The 19505-nt window shown below is 48.0% G+C and overlaps 1 protein-coding gene across 1 annotated transcript in view; it reads left to right on the forward strand.

Moving 5' to 3' along the window:
* Nucleotides 1-500: 500 nt before the first annotated feature.
* Nucleotides 501-19505, forward strand: part of PHF12 (PHD finger protein 12) — a 31908-nt gene continuing 12903 nt past the window's right edge. Inside the window, exons 1-6 of the mRNA XM_038158035.1 lie at nt 501-910; nt 1229-1410; nt 15565-15637; nt 17219-17606; nt 18124-18244; nt 19210-19342. Coding sequence (XP_038013963.1) covers nt 845-910; nt 1229-1410; nt 15565-15637; nt 17219-17606; nt 18124-18244; nt 19210-19342 — 963 coding nt within the window. The 5' untranslated portion in view covers nt 501-844. The remainder of the gene's footprint in view (nt 911-1228; nt 1411-15564; nt 15638-17218; nt 17607-18123; nt 18245-19209; nt 19343-19505) is intronic.

Genomic DNA, 19505 nt, shown 5'->3' on the forward strand with positions numbered 1-19505 from the left:
GACCCTGAGCCCACCTCACAGCTACCCCGATGACAATCGCGACCCCCACGCCCGCCCCTCCCGTGCTCTCCGGGGGGGGTACTGCCGCTTTAAGAGGCGTGGCCTCTGCCGGGGTGACGTCACAAACCGAGACCGCGCCCCCGCCACCCCGGCGCGCCGTGCGCCGCGCGCCCCCTGCCGACGCGCGCGCGTCCCGCCGCCCCGCCCCGCGTCGTCACGTCACCGACGTCCCCGCTTGCCCCGCCCGCCCGCTGGAACGTGACGGCCGCCACGCGCCTGCGCGAGAAGAGGGCGGAGAAGGGGCGGGGCGGGGCGGGGCCGCGCGGGGAGGCGCTTGGCGCGCGCGCAGTGGCTCCGCGTGCGTCCCGCCGCCCCCCCGCCCCTCCCCGCCGCCGCCGCCGCCGCCGCGCCAGGTCCGCGCGCGGGAGGCGGCGCGGGGCGCGCATGCGCGCGGGGCGGGCGGGGCGGGGGCGCGGAGTGCGCGTGCGCGCGGGGCCCGGAGCGTCGGCGCCGCCTGTGCGCGGGGCGTGCGCGGTGCGTGAGCGGCCGCGGCGGGCGCGGGGCCGCCGCCCCCTCCCTCCCTCACCCACCCACCCCCTGCGCGGCAATGGCAGCGGGCGTCGGGCCCCCCGCGGCCGCCCCCGGGCACGGCTGGAGGAGGAGGAGGACGACGCGCAAGCCGCAGCGGCCCGTGGGATAGGCCCCGCCGCCCGCCCGCCCCCGCCGCGCCGCGCCCCCCCCCCCGCCGCCTCGACGCGGAGCCGCCGCTGAGGGGCCGCCGCACGTCCCCGCCTCGCTCCCTCTCGCCGGGGGGGGCTCTCGGGGCCGCTCCTGGGCTGGATGAATGTGGGAGAAGATGGAGACCAAGACGATCGTCTACGACCTGGACACCTCCGGGGGGCTGATGGAGGTGAGGCCCGGGACGCGGCGGGGGGGGCCGGACCGGGGGGGCAGCGGGGCTGCAAGATGGCGAGGGAGCCCCTCCAGCCCGGAGCCCCGTGGCCTTACAAGGAAGTGCGGAGGAACGGAGGCAGCTCGCCCGGCCCCCGGAGAGGCCCTGCCGGACACGGGGCGGGCGGGGCGGGCTCGGCCGGGGCTCTGTCCCCCCCCCGATCCCCTCCCGGAGGGCCCGGGGTCGCTGTCCCCCCGGCGGGCACGGGGAGAAGGGCGCTGGGTCAGGGTCCGTGCAGCCCCTGAGAGCCCGCTCTGTCTGTGTGTGCATGTGCAGCAAATCCAGGCCCTCCTGGCTCCCCCCAAGAGCGAAGATGGGGAGAAGAAGAGCAGGAGGCCCGAGAAGGAGCCCAGGCGAAGTGGCAGGGCCACTAACCACGATAGCTGCGATAGCTGCAAGGAAGGAGGGGATCTGCTGTGCTGCGATCACTGCCCCGCCGCTTTCCACCTCCAGTGCTGGTAAGGCTTGGCGCTCTCTCCCTCCGGATCTGCCCAGAGCACCTTCCCTCCGGCCGCTCCCGCTTCCCGTTAGCTCCCGGGGAGGGGGGGGACGTGGGGCCGGCTGGAGCAGACAGGAACAAAAAGGAGGTGCAAACCCCGCTTGGGTCCGTCCCTCCTCGGACTAATCCACGGCGGCCGAGGTGAACCCTCCCCTGGCTGCTTTCTGGAGGGTTGGGGGTCCACCCTCCTCCTTTCTTTTTGTGCTGAGCAGCGGGCGAGAGGCCTGGAGGAGGAGCGAGGCCCGCTGGCTGCGCGGCCTGGCTGCCTTGGTGCTGCCCCTGCCCGGCCTTTCGCCCTCCCCAGCGGGAAACTTCCCCACCTCACCCCTCTCCAAGGGTGCCTGGCTTGCGGGGGACCCTCCGGAGGGCCCTGGCTGGAGAGGGGGAAGCCTGGTGGCGTCTCTGCACCAGGCCTGACGTTCCCAGTGCTTCCGTGCTGCTGCAGCTGCTGGGAATAATGGAGGTTGCTGTCTCTGTGTCTCCCTGCCTCACTGTTTACAATATGGCGACCTTCCTTTAAATTATATTTTTATTCTCAGCGCCATTTTGGCTGCATATATGACTTCCAAACCCTCGCAACACTCCCCACAGTATCTCAAACGTGAAAATACCTTCCCCGTGGAAATCCAGGCCTCCAGACTTTAACGTTGGCCGGGTTTATTCCTTTCCCTCCTTTTTTCCCCTTCCTCCTTGCTCTTCCGACCTGCTTGTCTCATCCGTGGGGGTGTCTGCCGTGAACTGGGGGGCTGCTTGCTGGGAGTTGTGTGGCTTTGTTGATGAAGGCAGAGCTTTCTGCGTGCAGATCTGGCTGCCGGCTGGGAATCGAGGTGCGTGTGGAAGCGGTGGCAGAGCTTGAGGTGCTGGAGGCTGCAGCAGGATGGGCTCTTGCTGCCTTCCCTCACAGCTTCCCAAGCTCTCCCGGCACAAAGCGACACCACGCCAAAAGCGCCTCAACTTTCCGCCCCAAAGTTTTTCCTTTTTCTGCACCCGGAGCTTGGATGCATCCTGAAATCCCCCCTTTCAACAGTTGACACAGGCGGGCGGTTTGTGTTAAATTAGCACAGCCAGAGTGGATAATGGAGTGGAGGAGGGAGCGGGGCAAGTCAAACAGCTGGAGCCTGGGAGTACAGAGTATTCTTCCTTAGGGGAGATTTTTTAACCACATTCCTTTCTCTCTTTCATGCTTTGGAGCTTTGTTTGCCACCCTGTTACAGCTGTCTCCTCTGTGCTTTTTTTTCCCCTCCCTCTTTTTTTTTTTTTTTTTTTTTTTTTTTTTTTTTGTTGTTTTTTCTTGCTTTTTTCTGATTTTCATTTGCTTGTTGGCTATTCTGCATTTCCATGCTAATTGAGGGTGTCAGAACACTTATTGAACTGGCTGCTGATAGCAGGGAAGCTGAGTGTGCGGTCACAGTTCTGTAGGGAGTGTCCCGTTAGCAGCGTGTAGCCAGGCAAACCCGACAATGCTGTAGCATGCAGCCATGACATCATCCCTCCTACCCTGAGGAAGTGCTACTGGTGGTGGTGCAGATCCTCTAATATTTACTAGCAGGATAGTAATTATCATTATTTTGCATCCAGTGTCCTTGATGAGCTTTAATTTAAGGGTGGTTTTTTCCTTCTGCCGGGCGTAGTTGCTTTCGGGTGCATCCTGAGCGCTCTCCTAGTGAGGCTCGAGCGATGGCTAAAACTTCACATTTTGGAATGGAGGAGCTGTGCCTAAGGCTGCAGAGTTAACTCGGAATCCTAGTTAAGTCTGACCATAAATGAGACTGCTTTGTGCGTGCCTAAATTTCACGGCTCAATTTGGTGATGTTTTTGTAGTTAGCGAGTGGGAAACAACCAGATAAATCAGATACCAGTAAAGCTTTCACTGTACCTGAGTTAGCTGCATTATAATTGTATAAGAATTTATATAAAATACTATAGAAAAATATATGTGTATCTTTAACTAGTGACTCTTAAGAACAGAAGTTAAAGAGCAATTCTAAATACTCTCTTTCACTCCTCTTCTGGGGTTTCTCAAGCGATCCCTTTGAGAGCAGCCCAGACCCTGCTGTGGGATGTGGCACAGTGTGGAAAGGCTTTGTCTGAAGGCCTCCAGCTTGGGCCTGGTTCTGCCTCCTTCCTCCTGGACCTTTGCTGGACCCTTGGCTGTGGCCTTCAGGTGACCTAGGTTGTCTCAAAGGGATGCTCAGGTTTTGTTTTCGTGTGTCTTCCCATTACCTCCTACATTTTGCTGGAAGTAAGCTTCCGTTCTGGATATAAACTTAGGCATAAAGGCAGCACTTGCAACTTCCTTTCTGCCTCCTTTTTTTATTTAAAGAATAGTAGCTGTAATGCAAGGCTTGGTTTGAGTCACTTGAATAGCACTGCTGGAGCACTCTAACTGACTCGTGTCAACAGCTTACCTGTTCTCTGAATATTTATTGTGAGCTTTAGTACCAGATTGAATTTATTATCAGTATAGCATAAAAAAAAGTAGCTTTTAATTAGTCTAGGGTTTGTGATCAGTTGATTACAGCTGTAATCAGCTCCCATACAGCTGGATGGGAGAGGCCATATTATAAAAGAAAAGGATTTTCAGGGGTATGATTGGCACAATTCGTGCAGTCAGCTGGAGACAAACCCAGTTCAGCTTCCCAGGAACTCGTGTTGCTCCTTCCTGTGCAGAGGAGGTTCTTCTGGATCAAGTTGTTTAAGCCTGTAGTGAGGAAGTTGGCTTTGCTTGGTGTGTGACCCTCAGACTTCAGCAGTTTGCCTTAACTTCAGTTTAGCACTTAAACCCATTGTCCTCTGCGAAAAACAGAGGGCACTTGGCCAAAGCTCCCAAAACTTTCAGAGTCTGATGGTATTACACATCTGAGGTGGTAAATAACAAGTTTTGTTGGTACACTGTGGAACGACTGCTCTTCTGAATTAACGTGGGGGGGAAGCGACTTCCCAATTCATCTGTTGGGCTGTCAGCTTTTCCCTCAACTCCATTTTGGAGTCGCTAGTTCAGTGTAAAGCTGCTGTGGGTGCTCTGAGAGGCCAGAGGATTCCAGCCTGGCTGCAGATAAACTGGCCTGGTGGGAGGGAAAAGTGTGAAATCCCTGCCAGATACTTAGTTTCAACATACTTGGATTAATATCACGGTCAGGTGACTCTCTTCAGGTTTGAATTTGCAGAGAGAGGTTTTTGGGGTCCCTAGTAATTCTTAACAACAGGACGTGGGATTTTTAGCTCTCAAGTTGGTGTCTGGTTCTGCTGTTTGCCCACAGTCTGCTGCTTTGGGTAACACTGTGCATTTCCATCCTGATGTTCTGCCTTAGCCCAGGCCCCCAGGGATGGTGCACACTCCTTTACATGATTGAAAACCAATTTTCCAGTGCTACTTCTATTCTTTCCCATTTATATCCTGCTCCTGGCAATGCGATTGTTAGAATTCCCTGTGTTTTCTTGAGCTTGTAGTAAACTTGATTCACATTGAAGCGGGTTTGCAAAGTGACTGATGTTGCAAATTCATTACGAAGGATTAGAAAGATCCCCGGGAGAGGAAAAGTTTAGTTAACAAGCTGGGGGAGGGGAGTGACAACAGGAGGGAGAACCAACACAGAACAGTTTTGTGTTTGTTTTTTTTCTCTCTCTTTTTGTTTTTTTTTTAAAAGTCTCCCTGCCTGAGTTTCTGGTTGGAGGAGCCCAAAAGCACAAACCTCGCTGAATGCTGCGGTTCAAGTCCCTCTTGTAAAATCTCATGCCGCTGGCTGTGCAGCTCTGCTGGCATGGCAGAGTGACCTCAGTCCCTTAAAGCTGACCAGTTATGTAAACGGCAGTGCCAGTTTTGTGGCCCTGCTCAGCAAAAAGGTTCCTCGTAGCTGGGCTTCCTCACTGCTGTGCTGGGAGAAGTGTTGTGTCCCTAACGGGGCCTGCTGCCTCCATCAAACTTTTTGCAACACCTCCTTGTGTTTGTATTTGCAGTGTTTGGCTCATTTCCCCTCCGATTTGGCAGTCTTCACCCAAGTGCTGGTGTCGAAGAACAGGAGTGACAGAGCTGCAAAGTGCAGCAGAGGAAGCTAAACTAGAGTGTTGGTATTTTCTATGAGTCACATTGTTTTAGTGCTTCGAACAAAGAATGGAAAAAAGTTGTGTTTGGCTGGTAGGACATCGATAACTCTTTCTCCACCTTATTCAGTCTAAAATGCCCTGCTTTATCTTTGACATTTGTTCTAGCTTTGGGTTTTTACATGAATATGCAGTCTGTGAGGGGAGAAAAACAATGGCCAGTCTATTGTCTCAGTTAATCCTTCCCTTAATGGTCATCTTGGGCTGCCTCGGGTGTTTCAGGTGAATCTTAGAACGGTCTGAGGCATCTCCTGCTGCAAGGAGTAGCGGGATGTCCAGGAAGGTGCTGGAGAGGCAAACTGCCTACCTAATCCTGGCTAGGAACAGGGTTTCAGTACGTCCAGTTACATCACAGCTTCCAAAAAGCTTGTAGTTTTAAGTGAAGGAAGTTTTTATTATGAGGCTTTCTGTTTGTTTGGGTTTTTTTAACAGTAAATGACTGGCAAACCCCTACTTTAATGTTCGTGTAATTGCATATTGAAGGTCGGAGGAAGCTGTTCTGTTCCCATCATTTAAATGTATCCATCTTAACCGATACTTTGTTAAAGCAATATCGGTTTAAGTATGTGCTTTAAAAAAAAACCCAACTTTTGTTTTTATGTATCTCTGGCTCTGATATTTTGGGAGCCTTGGGGCCAGCGCGGGCTGGATCCTGAGGCAGGAGGAAGTGATTGCCCTGGCTGGGTTTCTGGCAGCCGAGGGTCACTGCGTGTGCGCCTGCAGATGTGGTAACATGATCAGTCTTGGCAGCTCTGCGCAGCAATGTTGTACCAATGAGATTTTTTACTTCTCCATATTTTGTCCTAAATCTCTCCGTGCAAAGGCAGATAAGGTCAGCCTAAATCCATGGACTTCAGCTGAGGGCTTCAGCAAATCATTCACAGTAAGAATCTGAGGAACTCGCGATTGGGTGACTGGCAAAGCACCGCTCTCACCTGTGGATGTGGATGTTGTTTGTGTTAAACTGTGTGTGAGCAGATTTTGCACTGTGGGCAAGAACAGGGGGTTGGGATTGAGCCGTGGGTCTCTGCTGCAGTTCCCAACATCAGTGTGCAAAGGTAGCAGCATGGCTGTGGGGTTCTAAAGTCGAGAACTCAAAGTTGAGGAGGGGGCTGTTTAGCTGCTTAATTTAGGCTTTGCCTTCAAGGCATGGCTGCTGCATGGACCGGTGTTACATCAAACACCTGCATTGTCCCAAGGCTGTTTAAAATGGCACAGAGGGAGACGGTGGACAAGGAGAATTCTCTGTGGTTTCATACCTTGGCTTAGGAAAGTGCCAGTTTTATGGTGACCACGACTTGTGGAACTGAGAAATCCTTTTTTTTTTGTGCCACTGTGAGGTCCATTTTTGAGTTGAGTCCTCAGGAGCAGGAGGCTGCAGCGGTTTGCTCCGAGGTGGGGTTCACTGCTTTGTTCCTGCTGCTCCAGAGCTGGTCTTTCCTGGTATGTCAGCCTGCAGGCATGACTCATGGGAGCCTTTCACAACATGGAAAGGTCTTCCCAGAGGAATTCCAGCTCCTCCAGGCATTTGCAAAGGAAATTCTTAATTGGATTAGATTCATAATACTAATCTGCTAATGACTGTTTGTTATGGAGATCTTGGCACTATCTTGTAAATATATTCACCTTCCTTTAGCTGCCTTATGTCTTTTTATCACATACAAGCTCAGTGTTGTTGAGATTGTACTGCCGCCAGCAGATCTGATAGTTGGGAATGGGGGACTACTGTGTTTATTACACAAGATCTTGTAAAGCTCATAATTCTTTCCTCTCTCTCTCTCCATTTCACGGTGTTGTTTAGGTGGGGTAGTAAAAGGGAAGCGATGGTAATTGGCATGTCTGACATCCGGCTGTACTTCTCTTACCAGGGGTGTGAAGGACACCCCGGGTGGGGAGTGCCTCTGTGCAGTTGTCAGTGACAGAACTGTGTATTTTTAGTAAGAATCAGGACCGAACAGGAATTTCCCCCGCCTCCCCATCAAAAAAAAGGGTCTTTTTTGGGTTGTAGGTGCTGTTGTGGTGGTGTGAGGAACGCCTGCAGGGGAGCAGGGCTCCTGTGTTTCCCTGTGTAAGACGGAGTCAATTTGAAATTTCAGTTGTAACATCGATACTGAAACAGTTTTTCAACACTGACATAAATTCTTCCGTTTATTGACCCACGCCAGTGGATGTTAAACTGCTTTTGTTGCTAGACTGTTGCTCACTGATACGTGTCAGGTTCTTGAGTTTTTCCTGTGCTCTGCAGCCTTTCTTAAACCTTGAGTCAGTGGCAAATAGCAGGAATCTGCTGTGGAGGAAGGGAGCAGTTACTTCCAGAGTAGGAAGGAGGTGTATCTCCCTGAAAGCAAGTGTGACAGTCTGAATATTTAGGAAGTGCTGTCTGTTGGAATATAAATCATGTGAGAAGGATGTACCCGTTTTGTTTTTTAAAACCAGTCAGGAAGTTCTCTTGGACTTGTGAAAATGCAAATGCATCTGGGGATATAACATGGCTTTGTTACAGGGGTATGAAAGAAGTGAGTGTAAGCAAAAAGCATCTTGCCACGTCAGGTTACTGGCTAGACTTGGGATTTTTGTGACACAGATTGTCAGAGCTGGCTTTTCCTTCTTATAGCAATCGATTTGTGCTGTCTCCAGCTCCACTGCTCACTAGATGTCTGCCCAGCTTCCTCGAAGGAACGCTGCAGTATCCAGTAACTCTGTAAGCTGAGTAAAAATAGTGTTGTAGCTTCCCTTTAATAAAGGGGTTGACAGATACCGGTTGTAATGCAATCACATACCTTTTTAGGGTATGGAGTAAATGCTCCCTGTAGCCAAAAATGAAGGGGGAGAAAAGAAAAAAAAAAAAAAGGTTGTATAAATCATTCTTCCTGTTGGTGTATCAGATCTTGAGCACAAAAGGCAAAGAGCATCTCAGCCAGCTGGGGGGAATCGAGTGCCTGAACCCAACTCTAACCCATTTCTGCTGACGTCTGCTCTGCACGATCACTGGAAGCAAACTAGATGGAGCTGGAGATTACCGACTTTGAACCCTGCAGAAAGCACTGGCCTGAGGATACAATTTAGCAGGCTGAAAACCCCATGCTGAATTTCTGGCAAGCACTAGTGATTGGTGTGAAACACCTGCCTGTACAGCCTCTGACTTTGGGCACGGCATCATGTGAACTTCCCAGTGATCTCTGTCTAGAATAGCAACAGGAGCAAGATATGAAGGTGATCTGGAAAAGGCAGAAAAGAAAGTATGCCCTGCTCTAAGGATTTTTTGTTGGTTTTGTTTTATTTTTTTTAGTGGATATTTCTGTCTCTGCTCTTTTTTCTCTCTTCCCCAGCGTTCTAGGGAAAGCCTAGTCCACATGTAGATGTCAGAATTACACTTCACTTGTGCCTGTGTGAAGACAAATTCATGCTTTTGCTTTTATGGGTCTGCCCTTCATCCTCTTCTGATGTGCTGCTTTCCTTTTTTCCACCTTATTGCTGCTGTCCTTTCACCCCTGTCTCCTTTGAACACGTTCAGTATGGCTGGGGCTGAATGTGTTCACTTCTCAGAAACCTCTCAGACCTGTGTTTTGATTATTTTTTTTCCCACCAGAGATGTCTCTTCATTTATTGTTCTTTAAAGACAGAATTGGATGAAGTGATTCTCACCGGGGCTGTGTTGTTCCTCAGCCTCCTTTCTTTTCCCTGATGCTGCCCTATGTGTCATCCTGCTTTGAGAAGATGACTTCTAATCTGTTAAGAAGATGGTGCTATAAAGACCTGAACACTTAATAATGATCCTGGACATTGAATTCAGGCTATTGTTACTATTGTCTGCAGCACAGGCATGAGTGATGCCTGGGAAAGAAACAGGAGTCAGGATGTGCAAAATGTTTGAATTTCTGTGTCTGACCCACATTTTTCAAAGTCAACAATTCTTCTATCAACTTCCATGGTTTCTGCTTATAAATACAAAGCTGGATGGTTCCCTAGGCAAATGTGTCTCAAATATCAGAGTTCATAACCAGTCAAACTAATTAAAAAATAATAATCAAGAACCCTCCCTGTGGTTCTGGTGGTACTGTACACTCTTTAATACATATTTGTTTTTATATATCTATGTGTTTACCTATGTGGGGACATTTTGTATCTTAAAAAACAATACTTCCTTCAATTTTTTGTCAGCTGGACATTAATGAGGGTAATAACTAACAGTTTGTCTAGGGAATGGTCTCTGTGGGCCAGGTTCTTTCTATAAATAGAAACAACTAATTACATCAGGTGATCACATGTTTACATGCAGCTTATCCAGTTTATTGGACCCTCCTGCTTGTCAGGTTGTGTAGGAAAACCAAACATAATAAAGTTGGAAGCAAAAAAGTTCTGCTTCGTGCCTTGGAGGACACCTCCCTGATTCCCCATGAAGTTCAGGACTGCCTGTGCACGAGGGCACAGGGAGGAGGCAGGACCCCAGTGAAGGCAGGAAGGGAGCTGAGGTAAGATAGATAAACACTTGCTTCCATGAGGTTCTCTTCCCAGGATGGGAGTAGCAGGAGTGGTTTGATGGATTCAAGTAAGTAAGTTCATTGGCATCGAAATTCACAGAATGCTCACAAAATTTATGATGCACTGGTGAAATGGTACCTGGCTCTTAGGAGCACGGAGGTGCTGCTGCTGCCAGAGCCTGGGACTGCTGGCCAAGGCCTTGAAATGTTGAACACTGGCAGGTCTAGATAGTAAAGATAAGCACATAGAAGGAAATGTTGGGATCTGGCATACCCAGCAAAGCTGCTGCTTAAACCTTGACCAGTTCAAGTCTTCCTCCACTCTTGTAGCATCATGTAGATAGTGTAGCATACCTTTATTTTTTCATTGGCTACATCTTATTCCTCACTGTCTGCCCATATAATGGTGTTTTAATCCTGCTTCTGTTTTCTGTCTGTTGCTGAACCCTTTTTTCCAGCTCTGGCCGTGCTGTTGGAAAGATGCACGCTAAGCACATGCAGCGTTCCAGATGATGGGATAATTGGTGACCTGTGAAACAGTCAGTTTGGTTCCCTTCCTTGCATAGTGGCAGCCAAAATAATCACGTCCTGACCTGTTTGGTGGTGTCCAGGAGTCCTTGCTGGATGTTGCTAATTTAGAACTTCTTATGTCCACGCTCAAGACTTCAGTGTAAACAAAGTTGTGCTGTCAAGCTTTTTTCACAGGTTCCCTCAGGAATTGTTGCACCACAGGTAGAAGTATAGTGGGTGATGCTCTGTAGTTAATGTGAGTTGTGCTGCTGGCTTAAAATAGGTATAACTTATAAACAGTGTGAGCCTGATTGAGGCCAGAAAGTTGCTGAAACTGTTAGTTTTGATGTGATCAGGTCGTGCTTAGAGGTCTGTAAAGAACAAAAATTATGCTGGGTTTATCTGAAGTTTGGTGGTCTCTGCATTGATGCTTGACAAATTTTTGGCTTTTTCAGGAAGATTGTTGTTGTACAGCTGAGTGTCACAATTTATCCATGGTAATGAGCAGAACTTGGAGACTTCGCTGAATAATTTGAGGAACAACAGTGGAGGAGAGGAGGGAGCTGATAGTTTTCCTAATAACCACCTCTGAGGGAATTAAAATCTGGCTTCTGTCTTCAGAAGCTTTGTGTTGATGCAAGAGTAAAAGAGGAAGGTAAGGGAGTTGCAGTGGGGAGGAACTTGCTGCAGGCTGCAGCTGCTGGCTTGTTTGGTGTGGTTTTATTCTGTCTAAGGTAGAGGTCAGGGTTCCAGGTGTCCTCCTCCAGCCGGCTTTGGGAGCAGCTGTGAGCAGAAGTATGTAACTTGGGCGCAGTAAAAATGTTCCAAAAAAGCTGAATTTGTAAATGATGCAACTTTCCCCGTTTCTCAATGGGGCTCTTGTAATGCCCTGACAGTGAGGTTGGTTTCCTGGTTTGTTTTAGCTGCCATTGAGGCCCTGCTGTAGGAAGCCAGGGAGCCTTGTTCTTTATGAAGCTGGTAGAACAGCTGTAGCTCTATCCATCATAGGGATAAATAGGAGTCCCATGGAAGAGTTGAAAGCCTTCTTCCCTTATCTGGCAAACATATCTAGCATCTTTCATTATCATCCTCTCACTGAGTCTTGGTCATTTAATCAAGTTTCCTGAGAAGGAAAAAATGTGTTTGCCTGCATTTTTTTCATGGTGTGACTATTTTTCCTCCGCACAGGAAAAAATAATATTTAAGTCCAATTGTTGAAAACAACTGACGTGAAAGAGAAGTTATTGAAGAAAGCTTCACCAGGCACTGGTTTGTTTTCCTGCCACCATTATCCCAGCTGGTAGCTGGCTGTATCCTGGTGGGTCCAAAAGTAGTGTCAACGTGCCTTTGACGCAAGATGGCCAGGAATGCAGTGTGTAAATAACCTCAGGTCTGCTTATAACTGGTTCCTTTGAGAGCTGTGGCCCAGTTTGTATTGGAGAAGGTGCCATTCCTTGGAGCACTTGTTTACCTATTTATTGAGGTCAGCAAAGTGAGGAGTAATTACAGGATTTAGACTTGACAACAGGCTTCTGATGTATGAGAGCCCCAGAGTGTGAAATTGAAAAGCTAAGTGGCTTCATGCTATTGTTTGCTTGATAAAAACTGCTAATATGCTCTTGAAGATTTTTTTTTTATTTTGTCACAGCCATTTAAGTTTTATTTAAGGGATGGAGCATTGCGTTCTGACCGTGGCAGAGTAATGCTTGACAATGCATCTGATAGGAATTTCAGGAGATAGTTAACTTTCTGAGAAAAAGCCATGAGACAGATATTATATGGCAAGTGACTTCATAGTCAGTGTAGTGGTTTTTGACTAGGCAGTGATAAACATCTCCTTCAATTTTCAGAGGCTTTGTATGAGTTAGTCTTCCAGGTGTTTTTAAGTCAGCCTGTGTTTTTCAGAGCTGTCTTTGTTTTAAATGCAGAAACCCATTCTGCTGAGCAGGTTTGATTTGGGTCACCCCAAACCCCCCAGGTAAACAGCAGAGGCCACCACTCTTGTCTGTGATGACAGAAGGGGAAACTTTCTGAAATGAAGGGTTGGTAAAAATGTACTGAAAAGTGCAACCGACTGGTGTGTAGTTGAAAGGAGATGTGTTGTAACCAAAGATAAAGTGGGAGCTGTACAATTCCAGGTCCTGTTGGCAGCAAACACTGGCGGCTGGAGCTGTGCATGCTAATGAACCCATGAAAGATAGGGAGAAAAGGGCCGTGGTGCTCCTGCCAAAGTGCTAATTCTTACCTTGCTTATGAAGATCAAGTATCTCGCTCAGATTTAAAAATCCGTTTCTTTTATGCTTACAGTAAAAGGTTGAAGAATGTGGTCATACCTAGTCAATTAAAACAGCATTCTTTAGCGCTTCCCTGGCTTTCTGCTGAGACCCAGGCAGTGCTCTCTGCTTGCTGCGAGGCCAGCAGTGCAGGAGCAGGCTTCATCAGTCTTTGTTAGCATGGTGAGCTGCGTTGATGAACAGTTCATTAACCAGGAGAGGCAGAATCAGTCTTTTAATACACTTGCTATCGCAGCTAGGCCCTGCCAGTGAGCAGAAAACCTCAGGAGGCTTGTCTGAGCACTAAAACCTTTCTGCTGCTCTGAAACTAATCTTTCCCCCTCCTTCCACAGGCCTTTGGGTAGCAGCATTCATTAAAATGCTTCTTTAATAGTACGGCGTGTGTAGGATTTCATGTTTCAAACCCAGCAAATGGGACAATAACATACACACTTGCAGAAGAAACCTGTTCTGACTCTTCCAGGCGTCTCTCAAGGTTCACCCTGGTATTAATTGTTTCATTGTAAAATGCGTAAGATTGAGGTAACAGTTAAAACAAATAACCCGAGGCATCTGGCAGCGTGTGGATCCCTGGCACGCCGCACGGCGGAATGGGGCAGACGTGTTCCCAGCAGTTCAGGCACGCTCGTCGGGAGCTTCAGAGGGTGAAATTTCACTGGGAACAAATCAAAGTCTCTGTTTTTTTTGCCCTGGGGTGTTGGGAGGGGAGAGGGGAATGGGCCGCATGAATCCGTACTTGCTGTAGATGCAGATCTAAGAGCTTGTTTTCGAGCAAGAGTAAAACCTGGGCTGTTGCAGGATGCACCTTAGGATCCAGCATGGATTTATGCTGCAGCAAGCACACGGGGTTCATTTGTTACTCTCCTCCTTCCACCCCCCTCCCCTTCCCTGCTTCTGTTAGCAAAAGATTAGTTTGGGGCAGGGAGCTACTGCTTCATCCAAGCATTTGAGGTGAAGCAGCCAGTAGTGGAGGCTTTGGTGCTCTCATCTAGAGCCTGATCTCTTGTTCATCCAAGCCCTCCAGGAAATGAGAAACATAAGCTGCAGGTATGTCAGTGCATATATGCAGAGCGCTGCGTTTCTGGAGCGCCTGGAACACGGAGGCCTCTGAAACCCTGCACTCCTCCTCAAAATGGCTGCCAGATGTGTTGGCTCTACTGAATTCCCCAGAGCCTGACACCAGAAATGCTGAGGTTATTACCAGCGTGGTTCTTGCTGTGTTCTTCCTTCAGTCTTCCAGGCACAGTGTTGCAAGAGGCAGTGTGACCCTGGATGGCTGCAGTACCTGCAGAGGCGGTCACTGGCACACGGGCGAGCTCGGGGCAAGGCTTGCCGGGACTCTGTTTAAACAAAGGAAGTGTGTTTGTTTTCACAGTCCAGGCTTGGGAGCCTGGGCTGGGATCCTGTGCCATTTCCCTGTGCTAGGAGCAAGATTCTCGAGGAAGGCAGCCTCTCCCTTTGCTGCAGAGCACAGCTCTTCCCGGCCAGCAAGTATGCATCTTATCCTCCCTGGCTTGTCAGGGCTGGAGACTGGAAAGCTTAACTCAGATTTGGTTTGGTATTTGTAGGTGCAATAAACAGTATAGAGACTCCTGCCATGAACCAACATCTAGCTTCCCATGCTTGTGTGGCTTTCCTGGGCCAGTTTTATAAGCTACTGTACTTCTTGATCCCCTTGTAACCCAGTCAGTCCCAGTGGATCCTTGAAATCTGTTTCCCAGTTGGTGGTAAATGGAGCTTCCAGATCCTGTGGTAGTGCATCTGTGTGTTCAGCACAAGAAAGCAGACTTCCTAAGAGCTGCCTCTAGCAAAAGTCAGGAGAACTTTTAAAAGTATTATCTTAAGCCACACTGCCTGGTAAATGGCTGGTTTTTGCCAGCAGGTACATTTTCCCTGCCACAGTCAGCAGTTTGCTCAAATAACAAATCTTAATGATAAAGAGGTGTTGGAAAGTACTTGAGTTAGTAGTAGGATCTGTAAGGAAAGTGTATCATCTAACATATGCTGCTCTGCCTTTTACCGAGGAAAAGTGTTTCTCAAAATAGTCCTCCTCACTCCTTAGTCTAATTTGCTTTGGTTTATTTCTAGCATCAAAATGAGAATGTCATTTCACTGTGATACAGCTTTTATAGTAAGTGCAGATCCATGTGAGTAGGATGTATCCTGTGCTTCGTAGCCAAGGCAAGCTGGAGATGGTGACACTTTTAAGACTATTTGGGTTGTCTTAAGATAGAAGGTGGTTTCTACCATTAAGTGTGCCCAGGGATGGAGTACATGGGAGGTGGTGGGTAGACCTCATGGCAGCTCGTTCAGTTGGACTCACTGCAAATCCAAGGCATGGAAATGCCTGGATGTATGACTGTGCTTGCTGCACGGGAATCTGTGTGCTCTCACATGGAGTAATCAAGTTATTGAGGAGGTGTGGTGGTTGTGGGGGGGAGGTATGTGTATGGCACGCCAGTGAATCTTCCATTTATCTTTGCTGTTCAAGTCTGAGAGTGCTCTGAAACCGTGGAGCTGAGATGGGTGTCATGGAAGACTGGCTTCTTGGAGGTGTCTGGCTAAGTGGATGTATGGGAGAGCGAATCCAGGGAGCTTCACCATAAATTAAAGGAAGTGCCTGGGAGTGGAACTGCAGAGCTGCCCTGACTGTGGCTGTGTACGTGAGAAGAGTTCCAGAAATGACAGTAAATAACAGTAAAGCTTTGCTTTGTGCTTCTCTTGTAGCAACCCTCCGCTCAGCGAGGAGATGCTGCCGCCGGGGGAGTGGATGTGCCACCGCTGCACCGTGCGCCGCAAGGTAAAGCCTCCACGAACAGACACGGTCCCTGCCCTTCCAACCGGCCCTCTGAAACCTGAATCCTGTGGTTTATACCTGCCTCTCCCTTCGTGTGTACTTAGACAACCAGAGCTGCTTCTTTGTGCTCATGTTTGCAAAGGGTTTTGTTAGGAAAGGGCTTAAAGAAACCTAAGGGGTGTTGGTGAGACCCTTAGGATATTTTAACCTCACTACTAGGAGGTAAAACTCAATACCTGATACCTTCTTGTCAATCTGTGCCTTTTAAACTGTTTTCCTTCCCCCCATTTCTGGAAAGGAGGGAGAGCTGAGGCACAGAGGAAATGGCTCCTGTGTTTGAGGAGGTGAGCTGTCTACAGGCAGAATGGGAGTCACGTTAATACAGCTTTGCCATCAGGGCTCTGATTCTACTTAATATGTGTTTTTTAGAAGAGTGACTTCACAGCAGTTGTACATCAGCAGAGGGTGAAATCACAGTGAGTTATGATTTCCTGGGCTGTTGAACAAGATGGGAAGGAGATGATTGGGCAATATTGTAGCTTGTCTTTTTTTTTTTTTTTTTTTTTTTTTTTTTTTTTTCTGCCTTGATGCTCTTTCTCCAGGAAGCTGTCTTGCACAATGTAAACATCTTATTGCTGTGACCACGTAGGGCTGCGTAGCAGAGGGCTTAGAAACTGCACCAAGCTATCTAGCAACTGTTCCCTTGAAGTGATACCCAAAACAGATTGGAAGAAAACTGTGTGCTCAGCCTTTTGTTCCTGAAGTGATTGCCTTGTTATGTTTCCAGGGTACTGCTCAGCCATCTGCCAACAATAGAAATGAAGGTCACAAATCGAAAAAACAAATAATAAAGTAAAAAGAGAGAGAAAAAGAGAAAATCCCCAACTTTTCTATATTAAAAATTGCCTGAAAACACTTTGCTCCCTTTGCAGACCTTGTTAGTGATGGAGTAGATTGGTTCCTCCATATGGGTGATGCTGTCAAGCACTGGAACAGTGCACAGTTGCCCATCCCAGGCCATGCAGCATCTCCTCCTGTTGCAAAATGGATCTTGTGGTGATGGCAATCTACAGTTTTCCTCTGCTGCACCTTGTTCAAGATTCCTGTCATCAGGAGATAGCAGAGTGTTGTTTGTATGTTGTGCTTGTATTCTCAAGCTGACCTTCCCAACCCCTGATGGGTTTGTATGCAGTGGCAGGGTTAGTAAAGTGCATCAACAGTGAACAGTTTGCTGTGGAATTTCTCAGTGTTGGTAGCAAAGTAAACAGTTGCCTGATTTGTCAAACATTTAGGACTAGATGCTGTGAAATGTTTTCCTGATCTGGACTCAAGTATAGCTACCCTGAAAGGAGAGACACATGGTAATGTTCTTCCCCATGCTTGGTTCTCTTCAGCTGTTCTGTCACCTGTACCTTAGCTGCCATCAGACTGTTCTTGATCGAGGCTCTAATGACTGCAAGGGGGAAGTTGTAGTGCGTGGCTCAAGCGTTTTCAGATGCTGTTTGTCTTCAATCGCGTATTTGTCAAGGTTGATGTGCTTTGTTTGTGGCCTCCATGATAAGCCTGCCTATTCATGTCGTGCAGAAGCGAGAACAGAAGAAAGAGCTGGGGCAGGTAAATGGATTGGTGGACAAATCTGGGAAAAGGACCACCTCCCCCACCAGTGACGCAGACCTGTTGGACAGGTCTAGCAGCAGCATCAGGGCTAATGCGCATGCCAGGATCTTGGAAAGGAGAGCGAGCCGGCCTGGCACTCCCACATCCAATGCCAGCACCGAGACCCCCAACTCAGAACAGAATGATGTCGATGAGGACATAATTGACGTGGATGATGACTCTGCCATTGCAGAAATGGACTGTGGGCAGCCCCAGCTGAAGCGACCCTTTGAGCTTCTTATTGCTGCTGCCATGGAAAGGAACCCAACGCAGTTCCAGCTGCCGAATGAACTGACCTGCACCACAGCACTTCCAGGTGAGCAGGGCCTTTTCTGCTGTTAGTGAAGATGCCTGCAGTTGCATCCTGCTGTCATCTTTCCTCTTTGCCCTCCTGACTCTGTGACAGTTGTGGCTCCAGTGGTGCTCGCTGGTGAAAGGTGCTCACCTAGCAGCAGGTGCCTTTCAAATCTGTGGGAACACTGCAACTACACACCATGTCCATCAGAACTTGTGATAGATGCTTGTTGATCTCACCTTGGACTAGATCATCAATATGAAAAAGAATCAGTTGTCAAAATACTTGATTTTTTATTTATGATGCAATAATATAGTAACAAAGTAGTGACTAAATGTAGAGGGTGTCACTGAAATTACTAAGTGTGAAATATATCTGCCTTTAAAGACAGTCTCTGTCACTTAAGGCTGGATTTAGTGGTTGATAGAGGTTCCTTAAGCCTCAATCTTTGACTTTTCTGAGATGATGATATGTATCTACCAGAAGGCAAACCTCTGCTATGTGGATAACACAAAACTTTTAAAATTTTCCTTTTCAGGTACTAGTAAGAGGAGGAGAAAGGAAGAAACCACAGGAAAGAATGTCAAGAAAGCACAACACGAGTTAGACCACAATGGTTTGGTTCCCTTGCCGGTGAAGGTCTGCTTCACATGCAACAGGTACTTGTTCTTTCAGGAAGCTGTTCAGTGTAGCTGCAGCCTTCACAGGAGCAAAGTTCTTGCTGAAAAAAGGAGATTACCTGTTTCCTTTTCTATTCTCCTGCATTACTTACTTACAATCCTCTAAACAAATGGGAGAATATTAATCTTTGCTAAATAACAGGTGTTCACCACAGCAAGTGTAGGTCCAGCTGTAAAGGGTTCTGAAATGTAGCCTGAAGATTGACAAGATTGAGGCATCTTGTCTTTAGTGGTTTTCTGCAAAGAAATATTCTAAAGTGATGGTGGTTTGGTAAATGACGATGTTTGTTTATGGTTGGTGAAGGAAGTGTGTGAGGAGGTGACCTTTAGGAAATAGAAATCTACTGAGAGATTTATAAGCCCAAGGCAAATAGGAATATTGTGCTGAAATTGTAAATCTGAAAACCAGTGCAAAATACTGATGGGTTTTGTAATGCTGCATAAAAAAATGCATAGATCAATCCCAATTCAAAATGTCAGTGAAAATGAAACCTTTATTTCAGAAACCCAGTCAGAGTGAGTTTCTTGAAGTGGAATGGGGATTCAGGTGGGCTTTTGTGGAGAACAACTGATGACTTTGTCATAGAGCAAAGGCTTTTTTAAAGCCTGGGGATTCTGATGTAGTTGTTTTTCTGGAGTTTGAGACTTGTTTTGAGAACATCTTGTTGATGTATGTGTCCCAGCATCACACATGATTCCTCCAAGGAAACTTGTAATTACCTAAATCTGAGATTTCCTTTTGATCTCTGAATTTTGCTTCAAATAAAGGCTTTTGCCTCAAGTGGATCTTAAAGAAGGTCTATACAGATCAAGTTACAAATCAGAAATCCTACTTTTTGGTGCAAACAACAGTGTAGAGGATAAACTGAAGTGGTTAGCCAAGCTTGCCTGAATGTTCTATTTATACTCTGTACAGGGAATAAGATTTGGCTCTCTCTTCTCAGGAGTTGCAGAGTGGCACCTCTAATCCAGTGTGATTATTGCCCACTCCTGTTCCACATGGATTGTCTGGAGCCACCGCTTACTGCCATGCCTCTGGGTAGATGGATGTGCCCAAATCACATAGAACACGTGGTGGTAAGCAGGACTATGATTGCAGTATGGTAACCGGATGCTGGAGTGGAACCTGGCAGGTCCATTAAAGGACAAAGCACAACAAATGTAAAACAGCTTCTGAGCTCTTATTGCTCCCTGTAACGCTTGTAAAGCTCCTGCTGCAAGCAACACACTCTCCAAAGGA

Source organism: Motacilla alba, chromosome 19 (assembly GCF_015832195.1).
Source record: "Motacilla alba alba isolate MOTALB_02 chromosome 19, Motacilla_alba_V1.0_pri, whole genome shotgun sequence".
Classification (NCBI taxonomy): domain Eukaryota; kingdom Metazoa; phylum Chordata; class Aves; order Passeriformes; family Motacillidae; genus Motacilla; species Motacilla alba.